The 27159-nt window shown below is 51.0% G+C and overlaps 2 protein-coding genes and 1 non-coding gene across 5 annotated transcripts in view; 2 read left to right on the top strand and 1 right to left on the bottom strand.

Annotated features, from left to right (window-relative positions):
* The window catches only part of SPG7 (SPG7 matrix AAA peptidase subunit, paraplegin), a 30456-nt gene extending 22032 nt beyond the window's left edge, over nt 1-8424 (bottom strand). The window contains 3 exon segments of the mRNA XM_059999928.1: nt 4577-4666; nt 5967-6069; nt 8212-8424. Of these exon segments, the coding sequence (XP_059855911.1) occupies nt 4577-4666; nt 5967-6069; nt 8212-8394 (376 nt within the window). The 5' untranslated portion in view covers nt 8395-8424.
* Nucleotides 6292-6398, top strand: LOC132417380 (U6 spliceosomal RNA). The gene has a single exon (XR_009517819.1). It is a non-coding gene; the product is annotated as a U6 spliceosomal RNA (small nuclear RNA).
* A 9687-nt stretch (nt 8425-18111) lies between the features above and the next one.
* ANKRD11 (ankyrin repeat domain containing 11) overlaps nt 18112-27159 on the top strand; it is a 171841-nt gene continuing 162793 nt past the window's right edge. For all 3 annotated transcript variants that reach the window (XM_059999153.1, XM_059999151.1, XM_059999152.1), the window contains exon 1: nt 18112-18380. The gene's annotated coding sequence lies outside the window, so the exon portion shown is untranslated. The remainder of the gene's footprint in view (nt 18381-27159) is intronic.

Here is a 27159-nt window from a genome sequence, read left to right as displayed (position 1 = left end):
GCGGCGATACCCCGGCTTTCGTTAATACCACCACGGGGCTGGTCCTGACCCTCAGCCCGGAGAGAAACCTGAAGATGGAGACGAGGTGCACCTCACAGAGGATAAAGGGGCACCATCCACAAAACGTGTTCTGGAAATGCCAGCCATCGCTGTTTGTTAACCTTTCACGACGAGGTAACTGTAGGCGCCACGTACTCGTGAGAAGTAACAGAGGCCCCTCTTCCGTGTCTACTGGGCTCAGGGCCTTCCAACAGTCAATCTGACAAAACCGGGAACAACATCACAACCCAAACGTGGACAACACTGACACAGCCACCCCTTGCGACCCGCGCTCCTGTGTGGCTCTAGTTCTGTGCAATTTCACCACAGGTCAGCGTCTGCGTATCCATCACCAGTCAAGCCACGACAACTCCATCACTCCAACCGCCAATCTGTGCTCCAGCTCTGTAATCTTGGGTTTGGAGAAGCAAACGTATATAATCTCTCAGGACTGGCCTTTCTCATTCAAGGCTCTCAGAGGGCAGGTCTGAGCGGGACGCTGGGCTGTGCTGCCTGCATGCAGTCCACAGAGCTGAGAGCTCACGGGCCAGTCAACTCCCTCACAGTCCAGAAGACGCCCTCATGGAAAAAAAACCTTTGGTTTAGCAAGCAATTATCGTCTAATGCAAATATAACGGACATGAACTTTATCCCGCTTTCTCGAGGCAAGCTACAGTTCACCCCAAAATGAACAAATATACAACCAGCACGTGAAGGAGGCGGGGAGGCGCAGACCCGGCCCAGGGCCGCCACCTCATCGGGTGTGCGCCAGGTGTGCAGGTGTGTGGCACGGGCGGAGGGAAGGAGTCGGCGCGACCCTTTCTCCAGACTGACTCTGCCTCTGGTCCCTGGCGCTACAGTGCCCGATGGTAACCTGCGATGGGATTCAGCGGGGGGAGCACGTGTCCGCAGCCACGGCAGGTTAGAAGCTGCAGAAAGAAAGTGGCCATGGCCACTCCTCCCAGAATCAGTATCCGCAGGACCATGCACCAGCTTGAGCGATGGGACACGGGCCAGGCAGACGCAGAAGCTGCTCCGGCCCACCTACCTTCTCCTTCTAAGAAAAGGCTTTACCCGTTTCAAGTTAAGGAACGGTCCTCTCTGTTTTCTCCTAATTCTTTTCCAATTCTGTTTTTTAAATTTAATGATTCAATCCACTCAGAATTTATGTTGGTATATGAAATGAGAGTCTAATTTAATCTCCTTCCAAACAACTAAGCAACGGTCCCAAACCATTTCTCATACAATCCGCCCTTTCTGCCACCGTGTGAAATGCCACTTTAGTTACTTGCTAATTCTTAGACAAACTAGACTCTGCTTCTGGATTTCCCACTTTGTTCCATTAAACTACATGTTACTGGACCCAGCATTGACTTGATGGGAGGAAACAAGGTTCACATCTGCCAGTATCCGCCTCCTCAGGGTTTCTTTTCCGTATTTTCTCAGGAAGCAAAAGCCCTCACCTTCCTCCTCCAGCTCAGAATGTCTCTGAAATGAATGACACACTTGAAGACACATCACATATCTCAGAACATGAAGACACATGTGTTCAAACAATCAGCTTTAAAGGAAAACTATGGTCTCGGTGATAAACTACAAGTTATTACTATTAAAGTGCTACTTGCCAAACGCCGAGCAGAGGGCACCTGACTGGGACCTCCTTCAACAGTCAGGTGCCTACAAACCTCAGGGAAAGCTGGGACTGCCAGCACTACACCCCAGGAAGGTAGAAGAAGGAAAATCTACAAAGTAAATTCACATGGAAACGTGTGGAGTAAGAGACCTGGAACTGCTGACAAAACCAATGAAACTGTAGGAAAAATATAAAAACATAGTATCAAAAAAAATTGTAGGAGGGAATTCCCTGGCCCTCCCAGTGCAGGGGCCACTGGTTCGATTCCTGGTCTGGGAACTAAGATCTCACATGCCGCACGGTGCGGCCGGGGGGAAAAAAAAAGTAGGCAAAATAAAGAAAAATACCTATGGTCAAAGGTCACGCAGTGAAATGCTTAAAAATGCATGGGGGGGGACTTCCCTGGTGGCACAATGGTTAAGAATCCGCCTGCCATCGCAGGGTACATGGGTTCGATCCGTGGTCCGGGAAGATCCCACATGCCGTGGAGCAACTAAGCCCGTGTGCCACAACTACTTAGCCTGTGCTCTAGAGCCTGCGAGCCACAACTACTGAGCCCATGAGCCACAACTACTGAAGCCTGCACGCCTAGAGCTCGTGCTCCACAACTAGAGAAGCCACCGCAATGAGAAGCCCACGCGCTGCCATGAAGAGTAGCCCCTGCTGGGCTTCCCTGGTGGCGCAGTGGTTGAGAGTCCGCCTGCCGATGCAGGGGACACGGGTTCGTGCCCCGGTCCGGGAAAATCCCACATGCCGCGGAGCAGCTGGGCCCGTGAGCTATGGCCGCTGAGCCTGCGCGTCCGGAGCCTGTGCTCTGCAACGGGAGAGGCCACAACAGTGAGAGGCCCGCGTACTGCAAAAAAAAAAAAAAAAAAGAGTAGCCCCTGCTCGCTGCAACTAGTGAAAAGCCCATGCACAGCAATAAAGACCCAATGCAGCCAAAAATAAACAAATAAATAAAATAAAAAAGAAAAATACCCATGGTCAAAGGTCATGCAGTGAAATGCTTAGGAATGCATGGGGGTGGGGTGGGGAACTTTCCTGGTGGTCCAGTGGTTACGACTTTGCATTCCCAATGCAGGGGACTCAGGTTCGATCCCTGGTCAGGGAACTAAATCCCGCATGCCGCAACTAAAAGATCCCACATGCCGCAACTAAGACCCAGCACAGCCAAAGAAACAAATAAATTAAAAGAAAAAAAAAAAAAGAATGCATGGGGGTACTTCCCTGGTGGCGCAGTGGTTAAGAATCCGCCTGCCAATGCAGGGAACATGGGTTCAATCTCTGGTCTGGCAAGATCCCAGATGCCACGGAGCAACTAAGCCCGTGTGCCACAACTACTGAGCCTGCACTCTAGAGCCTGCGAGCCACAGCTGCTGAGCCCACATGACACAACTCCTGAAACCCGTGGGCCTAGAGCCCGTGCTCCGCAGCAGGAGAGGCCACCTCAATGAGAAGCCCGCTCGCCGCAACTAGAGAAAGCCTGCGCGCGGCAATGAAGACCCAACACAGCCAAAAATAAATAAATAAATTTATAAAAAGAAAAAAACAAGAAGAGCCAAGTCCCCTGTGGGCTTTCCCCCGGGGTGATGATGAAGGAGGCCTGCAGCACACACACTGCCTGAGCCTGCAGCCAGGAGGTCGACAGCCAGAAACGTCTAATCTGAACCCAGTCAAGGGCACTATGGGAGTCGAGACCAATGGAAAGTTACAGCTCCTCTCAAGGTAAACGAAGGGGCCGCCAGCTTAGGATGGACATGAGCATCAGGAAAACGCAGCCCCTCCTAGAAAGTCGAGCACAAGGGGCTTCACCCCATAACCAGGGGGCTCTGGGGCCGAACCTCCAGACCCCCAGCTCCTTAAGACGTTTCTGGACCAGACTAGGGAGGAAGGTCCTCCCCACGGTTACCAAAACCTGGTCGGGAAGCCGTCTTGTTCCAACTAAGCTGCCAGGGTGGCTGCGCCCTTCTGGAAAGATGAGGCCTGGGGAACGGGACCAGTCTGTGTGCAGCTCTGGTGACAGGCCCAGGGTCCGATAAAGAAAGCGTTTCTCAGGCTGCCGTCCCCCCTGAGGCGTCTGGGGCTCACAGGAGCCTGGTTCTGAGCATGGCTAGCCTTTGGGTAAAGTACCTCCTCCAGGGCCCCCGGGCCTCGGGTCCCGCACCACAACCCTCTGCAGCCACGTCAAAATCAGCACCACTTCCCCACGCATGTGTCCCTCCCTGGACCAGGCAAAGAGCAGGCATCCAGAGTCCTCGTATGTAGAAAGGGCCAGTGACAGGGTCACTCTGAAGAGAGAGTGCACAAATCACTGAGCACAGTGCTGGGCACGCTCTAACCATTCCTAAGGCCTAGCGAGTTCCATGTGTATCAGCTGCCTGCAGCCAGCTGTCATCTTAGAGGTCAATTCAGTCCAAAGTTCCCTTTTCATTTCCCTCCCCTTCACACAATCATCGAGTCCTAATTCCAGAGTCCAGAGGAGACTTGCAAGTGAGTTCGCTGTGCCCCGGGGCTTGGGGCCCCACTCCTTCCCCAAGGTCATGCCCCGTACCATCCTGTCCTCTGGGGCTGCTCCTCAGGCCTGGAGGCAGTGCCAACACCAGTCAAGTGTGCACGAGAGCAGGGCTTCGGCCGGGGAGTCCTGGAGCCTTCCTCCCCCAGAGCTCTGAGTCCAGGGCGGATCCGAGGTCCACCCTCTCCACACAGAGCACAGCAGCCCCACCCGCCTTCAGGTACCCTGAACAAGGGACACAGGTGCTGATGATGCCGTCCCTAAAAGGATGGGCAGGAAGAATCCAGCAACTGCATTAGGGACGGGGGGCAGGTGTGATCCTAGGATGGGCTTCCTATTCCTTAGACTAGAGCACACATGTGCAGGCAGCGCTTAAGATCTCATGGATATACCTTCGTCATCTTCAGGGCTCCTCCCCTTGGCTTTATCACTGCCTTTAGTCTTCTGCTTCCACCTCGAGGTGTTAAAGTAGTGCGTGCCTCCTACGAGGAAGAGGGAAAGTGTTTACCGACAAGCAGGCTTGCAACCACAGGGGAACCCTCAGGAGAAGGGGTATTCCCAGACAGCCAAAACAAAACAGAAGCTATCTGAAAGCTACGTGCACAGGATCTAGAAGCTGGGGTAATCATTCTTACTCTAATAGCTACTCATTGTAAACAATGAACTACTTCAACTGAAGTAAGTGTTTCTGTAATTTAAATTAGCCAACGTGAGGGAACAAAAATGAGGAACACAGGGCTTCCCTGGTGGCACAGTGGTTGGGAGTCCGCCTGCCGATGCAGGGGACGCGGGTTCGTGCCCCGGTCCGGGAAGATCCCACGTGCCGCGGAGCGGCTGGGCCCGTGAGCCACAACAATGTCCCCTGCGTTGGCAGGCAGATTCTCAACCACAGCGCCACCAGGGAAGCCCTTGACATGCAGTCACTTTAAATGAATTTAAATAAATGAACAGCGGGAAGCGGCTTCCGCACCATGCAGCAGCAGCGGCCCCGGGCCACCACCTTCACCCAGACGCACCCCGGACCGTTCCTCACACCAAAGGCTCTGACTTGTCCAAGGTCTGAACCAACCACTGCTTAAAACGGGGGAAAGCGTCTCACAACGTGACTGGCTGCACCCTTCTTCACACACATTAAGAGAATCACAAATAAAACTGCCTCGATGTCCACCTGACACGGGGGTGTCTGGAGGTGACGGCTGTGCCACTGGGGGCACGTGTAGGCTGCCACGACCGGGGGTGGGTGCGTATGTAGCAGTGGGGGATTTCACCTTTTCCCTGTTCCAACTGAATAAAGGGGGGAGTAAAAGGACAGGTGTCAACCCTTATGGTCCTTTGACCTAAGATCAAAAGAGACAGCCGGATGTCACAAGATCTCAATAAACGGTGCGACTCCAGTGTAAAAAGCACATTATCTGTAGGCTGTGTTTACTTGCCTTCTGTACGCAAGACATACACAGCCAGTTTGCAGCTCCTTACTAAACGTTCCTGGAGTTGGCTACAGCACATGGAAAACCTTTGTCAAGCAGCCCAATTATTACCAGAATTAAAGAGAAAAAAGAGAGAGACAACTCAAAAGAAGCAAAAATGGCTTGTTCAGACCTCAGGCAAATTTCCTCCTCATAAACTTCATCTCAGAGCATCTGAGGGCTCACAGCGAGTAGCAGCCGAAGGTCCTCTTCGCGATTTCGTTTTTCTGATGACGTCAAACAAGCAACATTCTCTGCATTTACTCACAAATGCCATAGGCTCTGCCTGTCACCTCTGTCTTCAAAAGATACACACCTAGGAGTTTCCAGAGTCCAACTGGATTCTGGACGAGATGCTGTTTCACCAACAATCTGCTGATCCCTTCAAATGTAGGGGTTAGCAGTCGCAACTGGAAACTCTGCAAAGAGCGATAGAGAGAATCAGTCCCACCAACACCACAGCACACCACGCAATGCAGACTAATTCCCTGCTGCACAGTCTTTCCTAAAAGCTCTGATATTTATTCACTTGTAATATTAACACCGTCCTGAAATGTGAAGCAATAGTCTGAGCATTACTGCAAAGTTTTAACATAACATCAAAAGAAAAAACAAACAACAACATCAAAACCTTAAAAGCAGTGCTTGCTTCGGCAGCACGTACACTAAAGTTGGAACAATACAGAAAAGATTAGCATGGCCCCTGCGCGAGGATGACACGCAAATTCGTGAAGTGTTCCATATTTTTTGGACTTGAGGACACGGGGAGGGGGAAGGGTTAGGTGGGACGAAGTGAGAGAGTGGCATGGACATATATACACTACCAAATGTAAAATAGATAGCTAGTGGGAAGCAGCCGCATAGCACAGGGAGATCAGCTCCGTGCTTTGTGGCCACCTAGAGGGGTGGGAGGGAGACGCAAGAGGGAGGGGATATGGCGATATATGTATACATATAGCTGATTCACTTTGTTATACAGCAGCAGCTAACACAACAATGTGAAGCATTATACTCCAATAAAGATGTTAAAAAATAGTTTAAAAAAACTAACTAAAATAAAATGGGGATGTTGATTAAAAAACAAAACAAAACAAAAAGCTTAAAAGCAAGCGAGCAAGTCAAAGAAATGCTGAACTCAAGGTGCGGAACACTGGCTGCCATTCTGTGAGCCGAGGCTCACAACTGTCCTGCAGGACCCAAGGAGCAAAGGCCACAGTGGCTGCCTAAACCCTTTGCTCCCCACAACTGCAGACGACTATTCCTTGTAGAACGTTCCCAGGTAGTCCACCAGTTTCCCGCCTGAATGTGTTTTATGTTATGGTCAACGGTGCATCTTAATTTCTTCTATCTCTGTGGCGGCAATTTCTTCATTTCTGTTTTATTTACTTATTTATTTTTAATTTTTTTTCCCTTAGTTCATCCTTGGTCTGCTGTTATTACGGAGAAAAGTAACTCCTTACTAAAGGAGTACGTTACATGTAATTTCCTGTTAGCAGCAGGTTAAAAATTCCTCGTCCATACAATTACTGTCCCATTTAATTAATACCACTATTCTTGGCTCAGTGATAACCAGGAGGCATATAAGGGAGGACCATAGAGTGTGGACTGGGCCCAGTAACTGAGAAACGTCAGCGTGTTAGATCGAGTGGGGGGAAAAAAGTCATTCTTCAAAGTCAGCTCTAAACACTGCTTGTTTAAACCAGATGACTTTGTTTAATTACTATTATAGCCACTGGTGAGGTTATCTGTTTAGACTTCACAAGTATGTGTGAATTGCCTACTTCAGTCCTTATTTATTTTCATAGAATAATCAAAGAATCTGATTAAAAATAATAAATTATGATTTTCCTTCTCAATAGAACTAAACAGCAAAAACAAAAACAAGTGTAATGCAGCTATAGTTGTCCTCAGACTCAGGAAAGGTGGCCAGGAATCTAGAATAGGATTATGATATGAAATTGGTTCTCAAGTTATGGTAATATACAATAACATTGATACATTATAACCTAAAATGTGAGAGTCGAGGTCCTAAGAGAGGGCTAAAAAGAATCGGCGAAAAAGGCTGATTTTTCAGCTTAGAACTTAGGGTCTTTGTTTTCAGAGTGAAATGTTAACATTAACAGTGCCTGGAACACACCCTTCACACAGAGGGTCTATGAATTTGAATCCATAACATGTCAAGCTACACGACAAAAGTAAAACACAGTTGCAAGGTACTTTGCTCACACGAAAAACTTTCTGACAGCCCACTTCGAGCATCTGGAAGGTGCTGGAATTCATCTGGGTGGGATCTGATCTATATGAGCTAATAGTTCTCTGCCAGAAATTGATGAAACTCTTACTCGATTGAATTTCAAAACGCCAGGAAGACGGGCAGAAAATACCAACACACGAAACAAGGACTAGAAAAGTCCAAGCAGGAACTGTGCGGCCTCGCCCCCCGCCCCTCCGTCGGGCTGCCCGCCCGCCTCGGCCCCCGCTCCTCCCCCGGGCTGCCGGCCGGAGCGGCCTCTCGGACGACGAAGACCCGGCGGCGGGAGGGCATCTTCCCCACACATTACCTGCAGGACTCGGCCTCCAGGCCCGACGACACCCATGAGAGGCCTGTAGACAACATACGGCCACCTCCACCCGGTCTTGGCGGAGCTGCCTCGACTCCAGCCAGAGTAGGGGCCCCGCAGCCGCCCCGGCCCCGGCCCGGGACCCAGGCGGAGGGCCCGCAGCAGCAGACACGCAGCCGCCATGTTGACTCAGAAGCGGCGCCTGCGCGGTTGGGGCCTCTTCGGGGCGCCTGCGCGGTCGGGCGGGGCGGGGTGGTGGTGGAGGGTTTCCTCGGAGCGCCTGCGCTGTCCGGGCCTCGTTGCGGCACCTGCGCGGTCAAGCTTGCCAAGCCTCAGTCCCCTGCTCGCGGATTCCGGCGCCGCACGCGGCGTCAGCGGCACCCCTAATCCGACTGGAGTTCTCTAGCGGTTTGAGGTGCCACCTTGTGCGGAGCGCCTCGAGTAGAGCTGAAGCCAAGGAGGGCATCGCAACGCCGCGCCGAGCCGCCGCTCCCGTAGGGACTTGGCGCAGCGGGTCCCGGGACTTCAGAGCGAGCGAGGGAGCCCGAGGGGCGCGGAGCGTGCGCAGATGGCAGGGCCGCCCGCGGCCCTGACCCCGACTTCGACCCTCAGACCCGGATCCTGACCCCGACTCCGACCCTCAGACCTGGACCCTAACCCCTACTCCGACCCTTGGACCCCGGCGCGGTCTGGGCGCGAAGAGGGTGCTGCCGAGGGGAGGAGGGCTTCGCTGGTCCGGGCTCTGGCCGCAGAGCCTGCCCGGGTGGTGCCCGGAGGGTCCTGCGGACGGAGCGGACGAGGAAGGGGCTTAGGGTAAGAGCAAGGACTCCAGGAGAGGGTATCTGAGTCCCCCGGCGCAGGCGGCTGGCAATCTTGGCCTACAGATGCTTAATTTTGGAGAGGTAACCATCTCGTCCACTGTTATTTTCTCCTGGAGGCAGGCTGACTCCCTCTGGAAGTCGTGCCCAGCTCTGGAGACCAGGATCACAGCCCGGGGGACTTAGTCCGCTCTATCCCTGGGAGGCGGGGTGGGGGTGGGGGGCTGTGGTTTTATCCCTGGGATTCCGGACCCCAGGGTCCCCTCCTCTTTCCCAGCCCCCCGGAGGTCTGGTGCTTGAACCCTTAGCCTTGAGACTGCTGATTGTGTTATGGTGACTTAAGTTTGTTTGTGTGTTTTTCCGTAATCCCCAAATTCCTAAGGTCATTAGATGATAACCAGTCTTACTGAGGGCCAACTAGTGCCTGACTGTGTATCAAACATTCTTTTAATCTTCACAAGTGTGCAAAGTAAATGCTTTTACATCTATTTTACAGATAAGGAAACAGACTCAGAACACTTTAAAGTAACCTTTCCAAGGTCACAGCTAAGAATTAATGGCACAGAGTTTCAGAGATGGTCTGACTGGTTTCAGGGCCTGTGCTCTTCGCCCTATGGCTGTAAAGGTCATATGTGTCCGTCCCCCCCCGTCGGTCCTGAAGCTGCAAAGGTTTAGGGACTTTTTTTTAATGCAGCGTCCTGATTATAGGTCCCCACTCTGGCAGCCAGGTTCTCGAGTGTGGTTGATTGTGGAGAGGGGGCTGCCCCTGTCCTGCACAGCTGGACTGCCTGCCTTCTCACTTTCTCTCTCAACAATCCATCCATCCTCCCCGGTGTCCTCCTTCACTGTTTCACTGTTTTTCTTTCACTGGTTAAACTGTCCCACCCACATTCTCCCGTCCACTCTCCCCAGACCAGTCCCGTACCCATGACCAGGCTTCCCAGTAGTTTCTGGCCCCCTTACACCCTATCAGAGCTTGTGCAACGCCGCCCTAACAGGAAGTGGCTGAGCCCCACCCTCACCCGGTTCCCTTCTCACCCAGCACAGAGAATTTGTGACTCACAGCCTCTAACAAATTTGAACGTGTTTCGGGAGAGTGTAAGATGCAGTCCTGTTAACACTGTTTGAAGTAAAAAGTGGTATTGGAATCTAAGCTCTTTGCAGGAGGTTCATTTGGAAGCAGTGCAGGGTGATAGCAGGAGCTGGGCTTTGGGAAAGTAGTGCGGGCTTCTGTCCTTCTGAGTCTGTGGCCTTGAGCAAGTGATTGCCTTCTCCAAGCCTCGGTTTTCTCATCAGTAAAATGGGGATAAAGTTATCTGCAGAGTGAGGCTGATACTGGGTGTCCCACGGGGTTGTTGTAAAGATAAAATGCAATGAAAATACATGAAAGCGGCTCATCAGCTGGGAAGCCGTCCACATCCAGGATGTCGTGGGAAATGAGGTTCTGGGAAACATGAATTCACTCATCCAAACACATTTACTGAACAACTGTGCTTTGAGAGCTGGCTGCAACCCAGGCCTCAGGTGAGAGGTGGACCTTGACTCTGAACCCTGCCCTGCTCAGTCCCACCACTGCAGTGGCCTCGGGCGATGGGGGTTCAGTTAGAGAATTCAGATGCCCAGTGGCCTCAACCCTGGCAGAGAAGGACCTGGGTGGGGGGAGACCGGCTCCTCCCGGGCCCCACTCCTGAGGCATCGCCTTCACTTTCCTGAGCCACTCCTGTCCATCACCTGCTGTCTGTTCTTTCTGTACCTTGTGACTTGTGTTTACTCAGTTCTGCTTCCTCAGCTCTCGGAACCCTGTGCACATCAGGACCTTTGGGCTTGGCCTCCCTTAACTGTGTCAGAGGCCATCGTGGTGAACTGACTGCGGCCCAGGCTTGTCTAGGCCTCTGTATCACCTCCCTGTCACCAGGCGGGAAGGGCAGGGGAGCAAGGCGCCTCGTCCTGCTGCCGTCCCTGTGACCCTTGCTGGGCTCCTGTGCCGCCAGCTGTCAGCCGAGGGGCTTCAGGCAAGCTGCTCTGAGGACATCTGTCCGTCCCCTTGTCTGTAAAATAGGAATAACACTTTAGCAGTCTGGGACAGAGGTTGATCTTTTGGGCCATCTTTGGTTTTAAGATATAAGCTCTGTTATTAATATCAGAGCAAATAGTTTTTTGCTTCTTCACAAATTAGGCAGCTTGGCTGCAACTAAAGTGCTAAACTTTTTTTTTTTAAATCACAGTTCCAATAAGGAGCTACTGTATAGCACAGGGAACTATATTCAGTAACTCGTAATAGCCTATAATGGAAAAGAATCTAAAAAAAGAATAGATAGGGACTTCCCTGGTGGTCTAGTGGTTTAGAATCCACCTTCCAATGCAGGGGATGGGGGTTCAATCCCTGGTTGGGGAACTAGATCCCACATGCCTCGGGGCAACTAAGCCCGCGGGCTCTGGAGCCTGAGTGCCACCACGAACACTAAGACCCGACGCAGCCAAATAAATAAATATGAAAACAATGAAAATAGAAAAGAATGTATATACATATACATATATATTTCTATATACATGCGTATGTATAACTGAATCACTTTGCTGTGCACCTGAAACTAACACAACATTGTAAATCAACTATATTTCAATAAAAAGTTTTAAAAAAGCACAGTGACTCCACACTCGGGCCTGGTCTTTGGAACCCTTTGGCTGTTGCATAAGGTAATGACTAACTGTACCCATAATGGTGAGCTGCTGGGCTGAGGCTGTCTTGCAGCTTTGAATGACCTGGCCTATACCTAGATCTTTGCAAAATGTTAGGTTGTCATCTATAAAATACACTCCCCTGTGGAATGTTTGAACAAAGTCATCTGCATTTTGGTAAATTTTGTTTCTGGACTGCACATCTTTCTTAGGAAACGATTTCTTCTCGTGTGGCTCACTAATTGGGTTTTACTCACACGTACAACAAGATTTCATAATATCAGATTTGTTCTTGAAAGGAGAAAAGTCCATTATTATTAGCAAAAAACCTGTCCAGGAACTCGCACATGACTAAGTAGCTATGTATTCCTCAATAGTTCTCCAGACGTGGGCGTGGGATTCTGGACAGACATTTAGGAAGGGCCTGGAAAGGGCAGGTCTGTGCTAACACCCAGAGTTCTGGACAGCACATGCCAAATTCATTAATTTAACCACTTGCTCTGTTGATTACATCAGTTATCCATTGCTGTGTAACAAATTACCCTAAACTCAGCAAGTTAGAACAACCAGTGTTTATTGCCACATGGTTCCTGAGTGCTTGGCTTCTCACCAGGCTGCAGTGCAGGTGACGCCTGGGGTTGTGGTCACCTGAAACTTGCCAAGTGTCCAAGGTAACGCCCTTGCCTGGCTCCTGGCCCGTGGCAGCAGCTCCTCACCGTGTGACTCCATGGGCTTCTCACGTAATGAGGTGCCACGTGGCAGGGACAACCCAAGGGTATGAATCCCAGGGGGCAGGGGTCATCGAGGGCCAGCTTGGAGGCCGCTGCCCGCAGTGATGGTTGGAGAAGATGTCTGCTGTTCATACCTCTCAGTAAAGCCCATCCGCTGGGTTCCTCACTACCCATCGTGTGGCCCTAGCCCTTTGCAGCGTCACGCTAGTCACCACATTGGGTAGTTCAGGGAGAGGACAGTCATCCCCCAAGTCCTTCCTTAGGACTCATAGGTTTTTTTTTCGCCGAGCCACATGGCTTGCGGGATCTTAGTTCCCCAACCGGGGATTGAACCTGGGCCCCGGCAGTGAGAGTGCCACATCGTAACCACTGGACCGTGAGGGAGTTCCTAGGACTCGTGTTTGCAAACGGGGAGAGCACTTTGCCTTCGGGGTCACGGAGTAGAGGCGTGAGTTGACAGTGCTGCCAGCACCCTCCGAGCTGTGGTTGGAGCGGGCGTGGCCACAGCAAAGGGGGAGACTGCAAGGGAGCCTCCAGATCCATTCGCAGTGAGTGGGCACCCCCGTCGTTCCCTTGTCAGGGGCCAACCCCTTTCCTACAGTGTGAGTTTGCAGTGGCTTTTCTGTCTGTTCACATTGGGGTTTGCCTGTCCAGGTCCTTTAGCCACTTGGGAGCCACAACCAGACACCCAATGTTCACCTCCACGCCCTGGCACCTGTTCAGAAGCCTTGTCTGGGTCCCGCTGGCAGGAAACAGGGATCGTGTCTGGATGTCCACGTTATAGCCAGTATCTGAAAGTCACAGGCTTGATATGTCTCTGGTCCCTCGGGTTACCTGTTAGGGGGATGACAGGATAAGGAAAGAAGGAAGGCCTTACTGTTCTGTGTTTTGTCTCCTGGGAGCTCCCCATTGGAGGTGCCCTGCAGCCAACAGGATGCTCTGGGATCCTGTAGCCACTAGTCAGATTGTGTGCCCACAACACACAGCTAGCAGCTGTCACGGGGAGGCTCCGTTTCACCCACCGGACAGAGCATGCCGTCTCCCGGAAGGAGGACGGTCCTAGGCCTTCGTGCTTTTCCATATTAAGACACAGAGTGGCCACCGGCTGGCTGCTTCTGGACCCCAGAGGTCTGTGGCTGTTAACGGTTTATCAGCACATCAGTGGTGGGCCTGCCTCTGCAGATGTTCCACAAACCGCATTGAAGTTGGACAGTCACAGCAAAACGGGGAAAAGACAGTGACGAGCGAGTGCTTGCAGAGGTCCTGGCCTTTCCTGCCAGCCCACTGAGGAAAACCCACCTTCCTCCGAACTCCTGTCCCGTTCCCTCAAACTCAGAGGTGGCTGGCCCATTCTCGATATTCTGTAGGGCAGAACAGAAAGACAAAGGGCAAAAATAGCTCAAAAGAAAGGATGAAAGAGGCAGAGGATGGGGAAAACACACCAGTGCTGTTACTGGTCCAAAGCAAAGCTGATGGGGAGATGGGGTAGGAGGCTGGAGTTTCTGGGGGCGAGTTTTGGGGAGATTGGTGACAGGCCTCCAAAGAAGTTGCAGAGAAGGAAGGAACTGGAGAGAAAGGGAGATTTTTGTGGTATAAACTGAAGTTGCCTTTGACAGATGTTGCATGGCTGTGTCCTGGGTGCTGAGGACACAGCCGTGAACAAAGTGATGGCTGGTCTCAGTGGCCTCCCGTTCCAGTGACAAACCCTGAGGCGGGGTGATCAGGCTCCACAGAGAAGGGAACCTCTGAAAAATTGTGCTGAAATATGCATAACATAAATTCTGCTCTCGTGGAAGGGGAAGGGAAGGCGGAAGCTGGGAATGCGCAGGTGGGAGATGCTCTGTGGCCAGGTTGGGTGGAGGGAGGTGGAGGGAGGCAGGGCTGGGCTCAGGCCAGGGTCAGAATGCCCAGTGGTCAGGACCCTTCCTCTGTGCTGGAGGGGCTGGAGGGCTTTGAGCCCAGGACCAATTGCTCTGTTTTATAAGCATGATTTGGACTGCTTCGTGGACAGCAGACTCTAGACAGATGGGAGGTGGGGAAGGGGAGGGCAGGAAGACCCTGCGTGGGCGGACGGGAGGTGCGGTGACAGGGGCTGGTCTCCAGGAGGACACGGACATGCTGGAGCGTGAGTGCCTTTGGCAGGAACCTGGTTTTGTTCATGGCTAAATCCACAGCTCCCAGGTCAGTGCCTAGCAAACAGTAGGCCCTGTACGAGTGTTTGCAGGATGAATCCAGGTGCTCTGTGTGGGGTGCGGATGGGCCGTGATGAATCCAGTCGAGGAGCGGTATCAGAGGAGATGTCCAAGCGCAGGCACCGTCGGGGCCAGGCCTTCCTCACTGGGCTGGGGGACGCTCTGGGGACGGAGGATGGCCCCTGGACTACGTGGGTGCACGCTCTGGATTTCGCTCCAGAGCTTCCGAGTCAGAACCTCGGGGTATGCGCAGGTAACTGCACTAAGGAAAGCAGGCTTCCCAGGCAAGGGCTGGAGAACTACCCTTTAGGGATCAAAATCAGGAATTTGTAGATCTAATGTTTTGCTTGGCCACACGATGTTTGGCAAATTAAGTCCTTTTGTTGAAATGTCCAATAAAAATTTAATTTCCAATAAAAAACTGGAAGATGTGGCAATGCTGGCTCTGGCAGCCCCCTTCCGTCCCCCTGGCCCAGCAGGCGGTTGGCCCCTGACCCCTGTCCCACCACCCTGCCATCGTCCGCCTTCACTAGGTCCCTGTTATTCTTCCTATGTCTCTTTTCTCTGGAACTGCTGTGACAGCTCCCCTGTTGGCCTCCTGTCCTGTTCACACTGTTTCAGCAGGGCTGCTGCTGAGCCGTTCACTGCAGGGGCTGCTTGCAGGCTAAGACACACCCCTGTGCCCGGACGCCTTGCAGGTCCTGGTCACCTCTGCTGCTATCCCCCTAGAGCCCCACAAGGAGGCCCAAGCATCTCAGACTTAACTGTACAAAACTAAGCTCTCCCCCGCCACGTCTTTCCTGCCAATGTCGATTCCATCCCAGACATTTCTCTTTCTCTTACAGCCCACAAAATCTTGCCTACTCTATCTTCAAAACACATGCCAGATCACACTGTCTCACCAGTCCAGACGTCACTGCCACCTCTTGCCAGCTCCTCTGGGCTCCCATCATCTCCAGAGAGACTCTTTCTTTCTCTTTCTTTGGCTGAGCCAGGCCTTAGCTGTGGCCCGCAGGATCTTCGTTGCAGCACGTGGGAGTCTTAGTTGCGGCCTGTGGGATAGAGTTCCCTGACCAGAGATGGAACCCGGACATCTGCATTGGGAGCGCGGAGCCTTACCCACTGGACCACACGGAAGTCTGGCGACCCTTTCAACAGTAGGTCCCTTCACCTCCCTGGGACCTGCTGTGGCTTACTTTTCATTCAGAGTGAAATCCTAACTCTGAACTGGGACCCTCACCAGCCACTTCCCTCTTCTCATTTGCTCCAACTTTGCTCTGTGCTTGTCGGGGCTCCTTCCTGCCCCCTCCTGGGGTGCTCTTCCTCAATTCACTTGCCTTCTCCCTCACTCTGTGACTCAGCTCAAAGGTCATCTTATCTGAGTCCTTCCCCAGCCCCCATTACTCCACATTTAATACAGGCCTTAGAATGGTGCCAGGCACACAGTAGGCACTTAAAAGCCCTCAATGTGTTCTGAACCAATGAGTGCTATCCCTCCAGACACCACGAGAGGAGAGGTGCTGTCCCTCTCTCCACCTTCAGGACATGGGTTAGTCTGCCCCTTTGCCCAGGGCTGTCCAACAGAAACAGAATGCAGCCAGGGTATGATTTAAAATTTCCCAGTGGCCACAATTAAAAAGAAAAAAGAAACAGGTAAAATTAATTTCAACACTATATCTTATTTAATGCAACTGTCTCAGATACTATCATTTCCACATGTTGTAAATACAAAAAATTTACTTTTTTTTTTTGTGGTACGCGGGCCTCTCACCGCTGTGGCCTCTCCCGTTGCGGAGCACAGGCTCCAGATGCGCAGGCCCAGCAGCCATGGCCCACGGGCCCAGCCGCTCCCCGACATGTGGGATCTTCCCGCACTGGGGCATGAACCCATGCCCCCTGCATCGGCAGGCGGACTCTCAACCACTGTGCCACCAGGGAAGCCCTACTTTTTCTTTTTTTAAAATTTATTTATTTTATTTACTTTTGGCTGCGTTGGGTCTTCGTTGCTGTATGTGGGCTTTCTCTAGTTGCGGCGAGCGGGGGCTACTCTTCATTGCAGTACGCGGGCTTCTCATTGCAGTGGCTTCTCTTGTTGTGATGCGTGGGCTCTAGAGAGCAGGCTCAGTAGTTGTGGCGCATGGGCTTAGTTGCTCCGCAGCATGTGGGATCTTCCCGGACCAGGGGTTGAACCCGTGTTCCCTGCACTGGCAGACGGATTCTTAACCACTGCGCCACCAGGGAAGTCCCCAAAATTTACTTTTTTACATTTTACATTCTTTTCTTCTTAGTACTAAGTCTTCCAAATCCAGTATTTTATATTCACAGCCCATGTCAACCTGGACTTGTCACATGCGACTGGGGCGGCCTCACTGGATGTTCTGCACCACATCTTACTTGGTAGTTCTTCTTTAACCTTCTGTCAGCACTTTGAGTGTCAATACTTAAGTAGGGAAACCTGCAAGCCACTCCCCAGACAAGACCTGATTTTCACTCAGTATTTTTAACTCCCTACACTGCTCTTTCAAAGCACTTATCATAGCCTGTAATTAGATACCTGTATGGCTATTTGATGAACTACCTTCTGTTCCTGGTCGTTCTCAGTGCCTGATTTAGTGCCTGGCCCATAGCAGACACTCAGTAAACATTTGTGCATTAATGTATTCAGTGGCTTAATTCTTTCCTTTTCTCTACTGTATATTTTTACCACATAGGTTCTGCTTCTGTGGAACTTCGCTTTGCTTTTGCCTTAGTATGTTTTCAGATTATTTCAAAGCAAATTGCCTCCGTATTCGTATTTCCTACTTTCAATTCTCTATTTGGTTGAGGTCAGTGTTTTTCTTTTTGTTTTTTAGGCCGCGCCGCGCGGCTTGCGGATCTTAGTTTCCTGTAAGGAAGCAGGTCTGAGAGCTGACTAGGTCGGCGGACGGTTGGTCCAGCACCCCTTGGACAGCGGCAGGTGCAGCCAACGCAGTACGGACTCGTTGTGAGCGGACAGAGGACCGATGGCCCCAGCCCCGGGCCCTCTCTTCGCGGGCGCGCCTCCGGACCAGCTGGTGCCGCGGCTGCACCGCAACACCGCGCTTTCAGGCGCCTTCCGCCCAGACCCGCTCCCGACCATTCCCCTCGCCGCTTCCGGCACTTGGGAAGGCCAATCGTCACGTCCGAGAACAAAAGACCCGCCTCCTCCTCCAGGCAGGTAGCCAATCCGGCTGCTCGCTACCCCAGCGACCCGTGCGCCAGGACGCAAGACCTTGCCCAATCCGTCCGCGGACGTGCTTCTGGTCCCGCCCCTGCCTGTGGTAGAAGCTGTCAATCTCGGCGTCCCCCGTGGCCCCGCGCGCACTTCCTTCCCGACGCCGTGACGTGCGCAGCCCTGTGCCCGACGGCGGCGGGCCAATGGCGGTGGTGGATACGGCGGGCCAATGGGAGGTAACGTCTCATGCGGCCCGCGCCGCCGCAGCCGCCGCCGGGTCCCGGAGCCAGAGGCCGCCCGAGCCGGAGCGCGATGGAGCGAGGGCCCCAGGCGGGGAGGCGCGGCCGAGCGCGCGGCCCGACGCCCCCTCAGTGAGCGCCCGACCGCCGCGGCGCAGCCCGAGGGCGGGCTCGCGTCTGCCCGCCTCGCCGCCGCGCCGGCGCTTGGAGCCCGCGCCGCCTTCCCGCTCGGGCCGCGGGCCGGGGACGGCCCGGGGCTGCATGGCCTCGCCCGCGCGCCGCCGCTGAGCCCTGGGCCGGAGACGGAGCCGGAGCCGGTGAGAGCCGCGGTCGCGCCGGGGTTGGGGCGGGCGCGGGGCGTGGGGCGGCCTTGCGGCCTGCAGGCCTTCCGCGCCGGGCGGAGCAGCGCAGCGGGCTTCGGCGGGCCTGGGGGCCGGGGGCCGGGGCAGCCGTGACGGGCCTCCAGGGCCTCCGGGCGGGCTTGTGGGGGGGGATCCGGGTGGGCCTGAGGGCCTGGGGGGTAACCGGGAGGAACGACGGCGAGTTTCGGACGGGCTTGGGGGCCGGGGGCAGACGAGGGTTTCAGGCTGGACTGGGGGGCAGACAGGGGCTGAGGGTGGGCTCTGGGTGGGCCTGGGAGGCCCAGAGGGCCGACGGGGGACTCCGGGTGGGCCTCGGGCCCTGGGGGCCCTACCGGGGTCCTGGGACAGCCTTGAGGGGCAGAGGGAGGGCTCTGGACGGGCGGGGGCCGACGGGGGTCTTCGAGGGGCCTGAGGAGCCGACGGGGGCTCTGGGCAGGCCTGGGGGGCCGACACGGGGCTGAGGGTGAGTTCTGGGTGAGCCTGGGGAGCCGGAGGGGCCGACGGGGCGCTCCGGGTGGGCGTGGGGACCTTGGGGTCCCGGGGCAGCAGTGAGGGGCAGACGGGGGGCTGCTGGGGGCTCCGGGCGGGCCTGGGGGGCCCGGGAAGTCTTGAGAGGCCGGCCGTGGGCTGTGCAGGGCCCCGGGCACCTGGGGAGCGGGGCGCCGACCTCTGACCCGCGGGAGGGGCGCCTTCGCGGTGTAGGCTGTAGTTGTTATTCCCAGCGTCCTATTATTATCGCTGTTTTGAAATGGGAGCAGGCGGCTTCGGGCTTTAAGCCGGAGGGGGAGGGCGAGCCGGGGCCCTGGAGGGAGAGGGGGCGTTGGGGCCGCAGGAGGCGCGTGGGCCCGCGGAGGGGCAGGAATGCGGGGCAGCGGTGCGGGGGTGTTTCGGGGGGAGGGTAGGCGGGACTGGGGGGCGGGTGGGAGGGAAGCGGCGGCGGCGGCTGCAACAGCAGCCCTTGGCCTCAAGGAACAATGTGAGACGTTGCCTGAAATGTTAATTTCCGTTCCTCATTTCATCATCCCCTGGCAGGGCGGTAGCTGTGAGAGCGCGCGCGCGCGCGCGCGTGTGTGTGTGTGTGTGTGGGGTGTGTGTGTGTGTGTGTGTGTGTGTGTGTGTGTGTGTGTGTGTGTGTGTGTAGGGTTGGCCCTGCCACATGGATTCAGTCCCCTTTCAAAGAGGGATCGTGTTGTTGAATCTTGTGTCTCTGCCGTTTTGGGGGGAGTCTTAATTTTTCTTGAGGGCTGCTCTTTTCCTGGTGTCCCATCAAGGTTTTCTGCTTCTGTTGTGTTGTGAAAGCTAGTCTCGTATCCCAACTTCCGAAGAGTTTTGGAAGAGGCTTTGGGAGATTAAGCTGTCCTAAGAGGGCCCCGTGCTTCCAAAACCATTTTCTTTCTAACAGTTAAGATGCAGCAGGCTTAGGTTTCATGGTTTCTGTAGGTTATGAGAAGTTTTATGTTCGTTTGCAAGAACAGGATTTCTCAGCAGAGAAGTCAAATTTCAGGCTTTCTTATATGGTGAGAGAGTATTCTGAAGTGATTTTGCACAATGTCCTTAACATTCCTTTTCCACTGAGCAGTGAGAGTGCACGCAGTTGTTGAATTGGGGGGTGATGAAATGCTCTCAGCCAAAAGATGTAAGATGATACTGCTTGTAGAAGAAGTGCCATTGAAACAGTTACTATTTTTGGTTTGTGCAAACCCAGTCAATGGCATAACTTGGATAGTTCTAAATCAGAGACCCTGAGACTGTGTTTGATGCCTTTAGGACCTTGATTGCGCTTACTCAGTGTTGCTGTCCTGGAAGACCTGGAGTTCTGTTTGTGTTTTTTAGGACGATTGCACAAGTACTCTGGTATTACTTTGAAACTGTAGTTAGAAAGGAAAAAGGGAACACATCTTGCTCAACTTAGATTGTGACCCTTCATCCCCCGCCCTCCATTCAGCTGTTGTCCTCCCTCTGCGGTGTCACGCTCAGGAGCGGGCTCGCCTTTGATAGGCTAGCTCTCTGAACGGAGGAAACAAAGACCAAGTTGCTGTGACATTTTCCTCTGTTCTTTGTGTGTGCCTCTTGAGTTAGTTAAAAAGCTACCCACAGATAGTGCCAAATTTGACCCAGCTTTGAAACTTTGAAAAGATCTTTTTCTTCTAAATGTTTTTTTTTATCGTGGGAAAATATACATAACAAAATTTACCAGAAGTTTGTTTTTAAAGGTGTCACATAGTCTTGAATTCCTCCTTTGCAGTTGTACCTTTGTGCTGCCACTGTTGGATGTTTTCCTTTGGGCGTGCTGTGGGCCAGCCATGATAATCACACTGCACAGCAGGCCTTTCATCTCTCCAAACCAGATGGGCTGCTTGTGACTAGTGGCTGTCATCTTAGCTCTAATTACAGTGTTGATACAGTGACAAGTAGAACTTTCTACAAATAGAGTTAAAGAAGCTGTGCTATTTGTACTGGAGAATATTTTTCAAGAGGCGTTGCGTTGCGTGCCTTGAGTTTTTAAGTACATTTGACACAGTAAGGTTACGTTTCATCCAATATGAGAGGAGAGTTACTTTGCATAGGATGGCAATGAGCCCATCATCAACTAAATAACATAATTAGAGAGCGTCAGTAAATGCTGGTTCAGAGCATGGTCTGCATTTGTTGCCAAAATAAGTGTTTTGATCTGTCCATTAGTCCATGTAAGTCCCTTCATCTCTCATATGTAAGTATAATGGATGAGCTTCCTTGAAGAGCAAGATACTTGCTAGTTAATAGGTGCGAATGACGCTGCACTGCTTGCCTGGCTGTGTGCTGGGTCAGTTCACTATTGCTGTTCAGTCAGTGCTCTGTGGGGACTGAGTTTGGCCTGTTTGATAAACTTTGTACAAAAAATCGAATGAACGCAAATAAAAGTTACTGTCTTGAAATGTTTTCATGTGTGTTCTGTTAATTTGAATTTCAAATGGAATTTCTGTGCAATTCAACTTTTTCAGTTTTATCTTAAACTCTGTGAAAGATGGCGTCAATCCCCAGCACCTGGAACGCAGGCAGTTAGAGATAATTGGTATAGAAAGCCTTTTTAAAAAGGCTTAGGAAATGATCCACTTCAACAACTCTCTGTTAATTCTTTTTTGTTGTTGTTGTTAATTCTTATAGAGATGTTTCTGTTTCTAAGCGGTTCTTTTTTTTGTTGTTTGATGCATCTTATTCTTGATATCTTTTAAGCCAGAGTCAGACTCAGCTGTGTACGTAAGTGTATGTTTTTGTTAGTATTCTTCTGTGCTTTTCTTAACTCCCGCTCCTTTCTCCCCATGTTAAAAATTTTCTTTAAATTCACCTTTCAACCAAATAGTGTTTTATATATATGCTAGAACTACAAATATTATTATTATTATTGTTTTTGCGGTACGTGGGCCTCTCACTGCTGTGGCCTTTCCCGTTGCGGAGCACAGGCTCCGGATGCGCAGGCTCAGCGACCATGGCTCATGGGCCCAGCCGCTTCGCGGCATGTGGAATCTTCCCTGACCGGGGCACAAACCCGTGTCCCCTGCATCGGCAGGCAGACTCTCAACCACTGCTCCACCAGGGAAGCTCTACAAGTAGTATTTTTATGAAAGTGTCCCAAAGGATTATTAACTGGCCTAACCCTGATTGTGTGACCCCCTGCCCCCACCCATGTCCTTCACTCAAGTCCTCTCAACTCTTCATGCTCCGGTTCCATCGGCCTTTCATTTCCTAGGTGACCCTCTGCCTGGACCAGGGTCTTGCTGAATGTCCATCATTGTCTCCCTTGCAAATCCTCACCGCCCCCCCCCCCGCCATCAACACAGTTGATCAAATGTGTGATCACAGGGCTCTAAGCTGAATGAAGAGAGGCATGGTCTCTTTGTCACCCAGGGCCCAGCCTAGGCATGACCCTGGGCTTAGAATTGGCTCAGGAAGTATTTGTTGAATTGTTTAAAGGCAGTGTATGGAAGTGTTTGAGAAATTTTGAAAGGACATACTTAGTATCATGAACATTTACTTGATTGACTAGGAATTACACTATGTACGTTTTAGCCATTTTCCTATTTGTTGTTATTACAGGTTTACTTGCGAAAGGTGTGGGGCATGGCTTTTAAAATTGGCACAGAATGAGAGATAAAGGAAATAAAGTAACGGTTGTCTTTGTGGAAGAAACAGAATGCTTTCTGTGAAAGCAGCTTTAGTAGGACTGCGGTGCGGGGGCCACAGTCAGAGGCTCGCCAAGTGTGGTTTGCTGCTGCTGCTCATGGTGATGAGTACTTCGGGCACCTTCTGGCCGCGTGTCATGTGAGCAGTGTGGAGTCCTGTGAAAGGTTTAGAATTTTTTGATTTATGTTTTTTATTTCCTAAACGGTTGTAATAAAGAAGGCCAAAGCAATGTAAATTCTCCAGAATGGAGGCGGGCCCCTTAACATTATTTATTTATTTTTGGCTGCATTGGGTCTTCGTTGCTGTGCGTGGGCTTTACGTTGGGGAGAGCGGGGGCTACTCTTCGTTGCGGTGTGCGGGCTTCTCTTTATGGTTGTTTCTCTTGTTGTGGAGAACGGGCTCTAGGCACACAAGCTTCCGTAGTTGTGGTGCATGGGCTCAGTAGTTGTGGCTCGCGGGCTCTAGAGCACAGGCTCAGTAGTTGTGGCACACGGGCTTAGTTGCTCCCCGGCATGTGGGATCTTCCCGAACCAGGGCTCAAACCCGGGTCCCCTGTGTTGGCAGGCGGATTCTTAACCAGTGCGCCACCAGGGAAGTCCCTAGTTTTGGCATTTTAATGAAGAAAAAAAAATCTCTTTGGAGGGAATACACCAAAATGGAGTTGTGTTTTATTTTTTTCCCCCTTATGTTTCTGTTTTCTAAAATTTTAAAAATGAAACTTATGTATTTGGGAAAAGGTTGTTATTGAAAAGCCTAATCGTGGGCATAATTTGGGTGATAAAGACTTGAGTTCTTGGTTTAGATAATAGTAGATTTGTGTGGTTTTTTAACATTTTAGGTGGTAAGGGGTGAGGGGAATTGGTGGTTGTCGAAAACGTTTAAAGACATCATTCTAGAACTTGAGAAATCCTGCAGTTCACACTCTGGTCCTTTGAATAAAGAGTTAAGTGGGTTTTCAATGTGAAAATAGAAGAAGTCTGGCCTATTAATATAGCTCAGATTTTTCCAAGGCTGAAAGGACTGAAAATCCTTCTGTGATGCCCCCTCCGCAGCCAGGATGGAGGTAGGTGGCCGTTGGGAGCGGTGCTGAGTTAGAGCGTCCTTGCTGCTGGCTGAGGGCGAGACCCACGTGTCCAGTCTTGCCTTTGGCATCTGTGCAGTGAATTATTTATTATCCTGAAAATCTGTGGGTGCTCTTTTTCCACTTGCAAAGAAACCAATGTGCACCTCTTCACAAAATAAGAATGTTGGTCTTTGCTCAACTTAAAACTTTTTTTTTTGGCAGTACGCGGGCCTCTCACTGTTGTGACCTCTCCCGTTGCGGAGCACAGGCTCTGGACGCACAGGCTCAGCGGCCATGGCTCACGGGCCCAGCCGCTCCGCGGCATGTGGGATCTTCCCAGACCGGGGCACGAACCCGTGTCCCCTGCATTGGCAGGCGGACTCTCAACCACTGCACCAGCAGGGAAGCCCTCAACTTAAAACATTTTTGATCACTTAGGTCAAAGAAAAGTATTTTGTCAAGGTTAAATAAAATTCATAAAATCCCCCCTTTTTCAGTTACTTGTTTAAAAAAAAACGTGACCTTTAAGAATGGCTGGGGTTGAAATTTAACTTGTAAATGCTTAATAACTTTGTGATATCAGAGATTACTTTTCATCTAAAATGTAGCAAATAGACTTCTTTTCTCAGCTCATTAGTAGTTAAGTGTCCCTTCCTCTCCCCCTTCCAGTGGCAGTCTTCAGACCCAGAATGCGAATGTCCTGGAATAAAGAACATTTCTAAATAGTGAGAACATTTTGGGAAGGTGCTTTGTTCATAAGGTTTGGGCTAAAGTTATGAATAGTGGGTTTTTTTTCTTTTAACTGCATTCATATCCAGTAAAATAAAAAAGACTTTCATTTAATTCTCGGTGATAATGTAGACTTGAGAATATTATGGCTGTACTGTGTAAACTTATCTAAAATAGAGAGCATGAGAAAAGCAGAGAAGAACCTTATTACTCTTAAGAAATTAAGCCTTGCTGGTATGTACCATGTTTCTAAATGCGGTTGTACATCCTGTAAAACAGGAAGTAAGAATAAAAAACAGCAAAACCCCAAAGCAGCACTCTTGAAGGAATTAACTTTAAAAAAAGTTACTAAAACACTGGACTAATTAAAGGATGTGCAGAACACTGTAAGAAATCTTGGCCTTTTTGGATGCTTACAGAGGAGAAAAGCCAGTCTTTTTTTAAAAAAATAACTTTATTTATTTTTGGCTGCGTTGGGTCTTCGTTGCTGCGCGCGGGCTTTCTCTAGTTGCAGCGAGCGGGGGCTACTCTTCATTGAGGTGCACGGGCTTCTCATTGCGATGGCTTCTCCTTGCGGAGCACGGGCTCTAGGCGCGTGGGCTTCAGTAGTTGTGGCTCGTGGGCTCTAGAGCGCAGGCTCAGTACTCAGTAGTTGTGGCGCACGGGCTTAGTTGCTTCGCAGCATGTGGGATCTTTCCAGACCAGGGCTCAAACCCATGTCCCCTGCATTGGCAGGCAGATTCTTAACTACTGTGCCACCAGGGAAGTCCCGAAAAGCCAGTCTTCAGGGGTCTGAAACTGTAGCCCTCAGGTGATTCTGATTTCAAAGAATTTACAGACTTTGTGAATTCTTTCTTTGCTGAGGTGTATGATTTGTTCCGTTTAGCTTTAGCTTACCTACATAGGTATTTCCATTACTTTGAGAAGAGTCCATCTGGAATTTGAAGTGTTTTAGTCTAGAGGTTAATATATTAAATATGCTAAAGCTCAGAATGTTTTCTTATGGGAAAAAATTCCCCCAAATACTTGGGAAAGGTGATCTTTGAATTGTGTCTCTTATCTTTTAGTATGAAGTTTAGGAAAGGGGTCTGTGCTTTCACTCACAGCTGAAGTAATTTTCAGCAGATATAACCTTAATGAGATTTACATGTGAACTTTGTTTTTCTTTGGTGAAGTGATTAGATCTGATTCTGCTGAACCTGGGTTCTCATCAGATGACTAACTTTTTAAAGAAGACAGTTTAAGCAATAACTCTAATCTTTAAAAAAAAAAGATACTTAATTAAAGACTAAGGGCACAATGAAGTTTTAGAACACTGGGGAGGGAATCTCTTAAAATTTAACCCACAGCATCTCGTTTTCCTCGCCTTGACAGTTTTCTTCTAGGCTCCAAATATGTTGTCTAGAGGGAGATGGGAAACAGGGGAGATGGAGGATTTGAAGAGGTACCACAGGAGGGTGTGAAGGTTGGAAGGAAGGCATGCTCTCACAATCTGGAGAAACCCTTGTGGTTTTTATATTTCAGTGCTGTTACTATTTTCTATGGCTGCTGTAACAAATGACCAGAAATTTAAAGGCTTACAACAATACAGATTTTTTCTTATTTACAGTCCTGCAGTTTAGAAGCCTGGCATGGATCGTGCTGGGCTGAAGGCAAGGTGTCAGCAGGGCTGGTTCCTTCTGAAGGCTCCATGGAGACTTCATTTCCTTGCATCTTCCATCTTTTGGAGGCTCTTCACATGGCCCCTTCCTCCATGTTTGAAGCCAGCAACCTTGTGTCTCTCTGACCTTCCAAGGTGGATTTGTTTTGTTTTGTTTTTTTTTAAAACACAGGACGTTTATTTAAACTGTTACTTTTCATAATTCATTGAAACTTATCACAGGTCAATATCTTCATTCTGGTACCTTATTGGGTACATTCATTAGTGTTATATAAACCTCCATATAAAACGAAAGAACTAAAAGTACAGCTAAGAACGTAGCTCTTCTGACTGTCTTCGGCCTCCATCTTCCACTGTTAAACACACTTGTGATTATGTGGGGTTCACCTGGATGATGCAGACTCGTCCCCCGTCTGCTGATGAGTAGCCTGAGATATCTAGAGGCTCCAGGGATTAGGTCGTGGAGCCCTTGGGGACGTTATTCTGCCAGCCACACCGGGAGTGCATGGCGCTGTCGTACACGTGAGGTTGGGCCGGGTCCGTGTGCAGCAGGCTCTGGTGCTTGGCCTTGGTTCCCCAGAACTGCCTTGGCTCTCGGAGAGACTCAGTGCCGTCCGTCAGCCAGCAGAACTTGGCATTGATAGGGGATTAGTGGATATGCTGGAAACACATGTCCTGGACAAGGTTTTGTTTTATTTTTTATTTTATTCTTTTAAATTTTTATTTAATTTTTTTTGGCTGCACCACATGGCATGGGGGATCTTAGTTCCCTGACCAAGGATTGAATCCGCACCCCCTGAAGTGGAACTGTGGAGTCTTTACCTTTGAACTGCTGGGGAGGTCCCAAGGTCTTGTTTTAAATAAATTTTTATTTTGGAATAATTTTAGATATACAGCAAAGTTGCAAAAGTAGTACAGAGAGTTCCGTTATATTCTTTACCCAGGTCCTCTAAGGTTAACATCTTACATAGCAGTGGTAATTTTGGCAAAACTAAGAAATTAGCATTGGGACTTCCCAGGTGGCGCAGTGGTTAAGAATCCGCCTGTCAATGCAGGGGACACAGGTTTGAGCCCTGGTCCAGGAGGATCCCACATGCCGTGGAGCAACTAAGCCCTGCGCT

The sequence above is a fragment of the Delphinus delphis genome, chromosome 20 (genome assembly GCF_949987515.2).
Source record: "Delphinus delphis chromosome 20, mDelDel1.2, whole genome shotgun sequence".
In the NCBI taxonomy this organism is placed as follows: Eukaryota; Metazoa; Chordata; class Mammalia; order Artiodactyla; family Delphinidae; genus Delphinus; species Delphinus delphis.
Note: the sequence above shows the minus strand (reverse complement) of the source record. Positions and strands in the feature narration are given on the sequence as shown.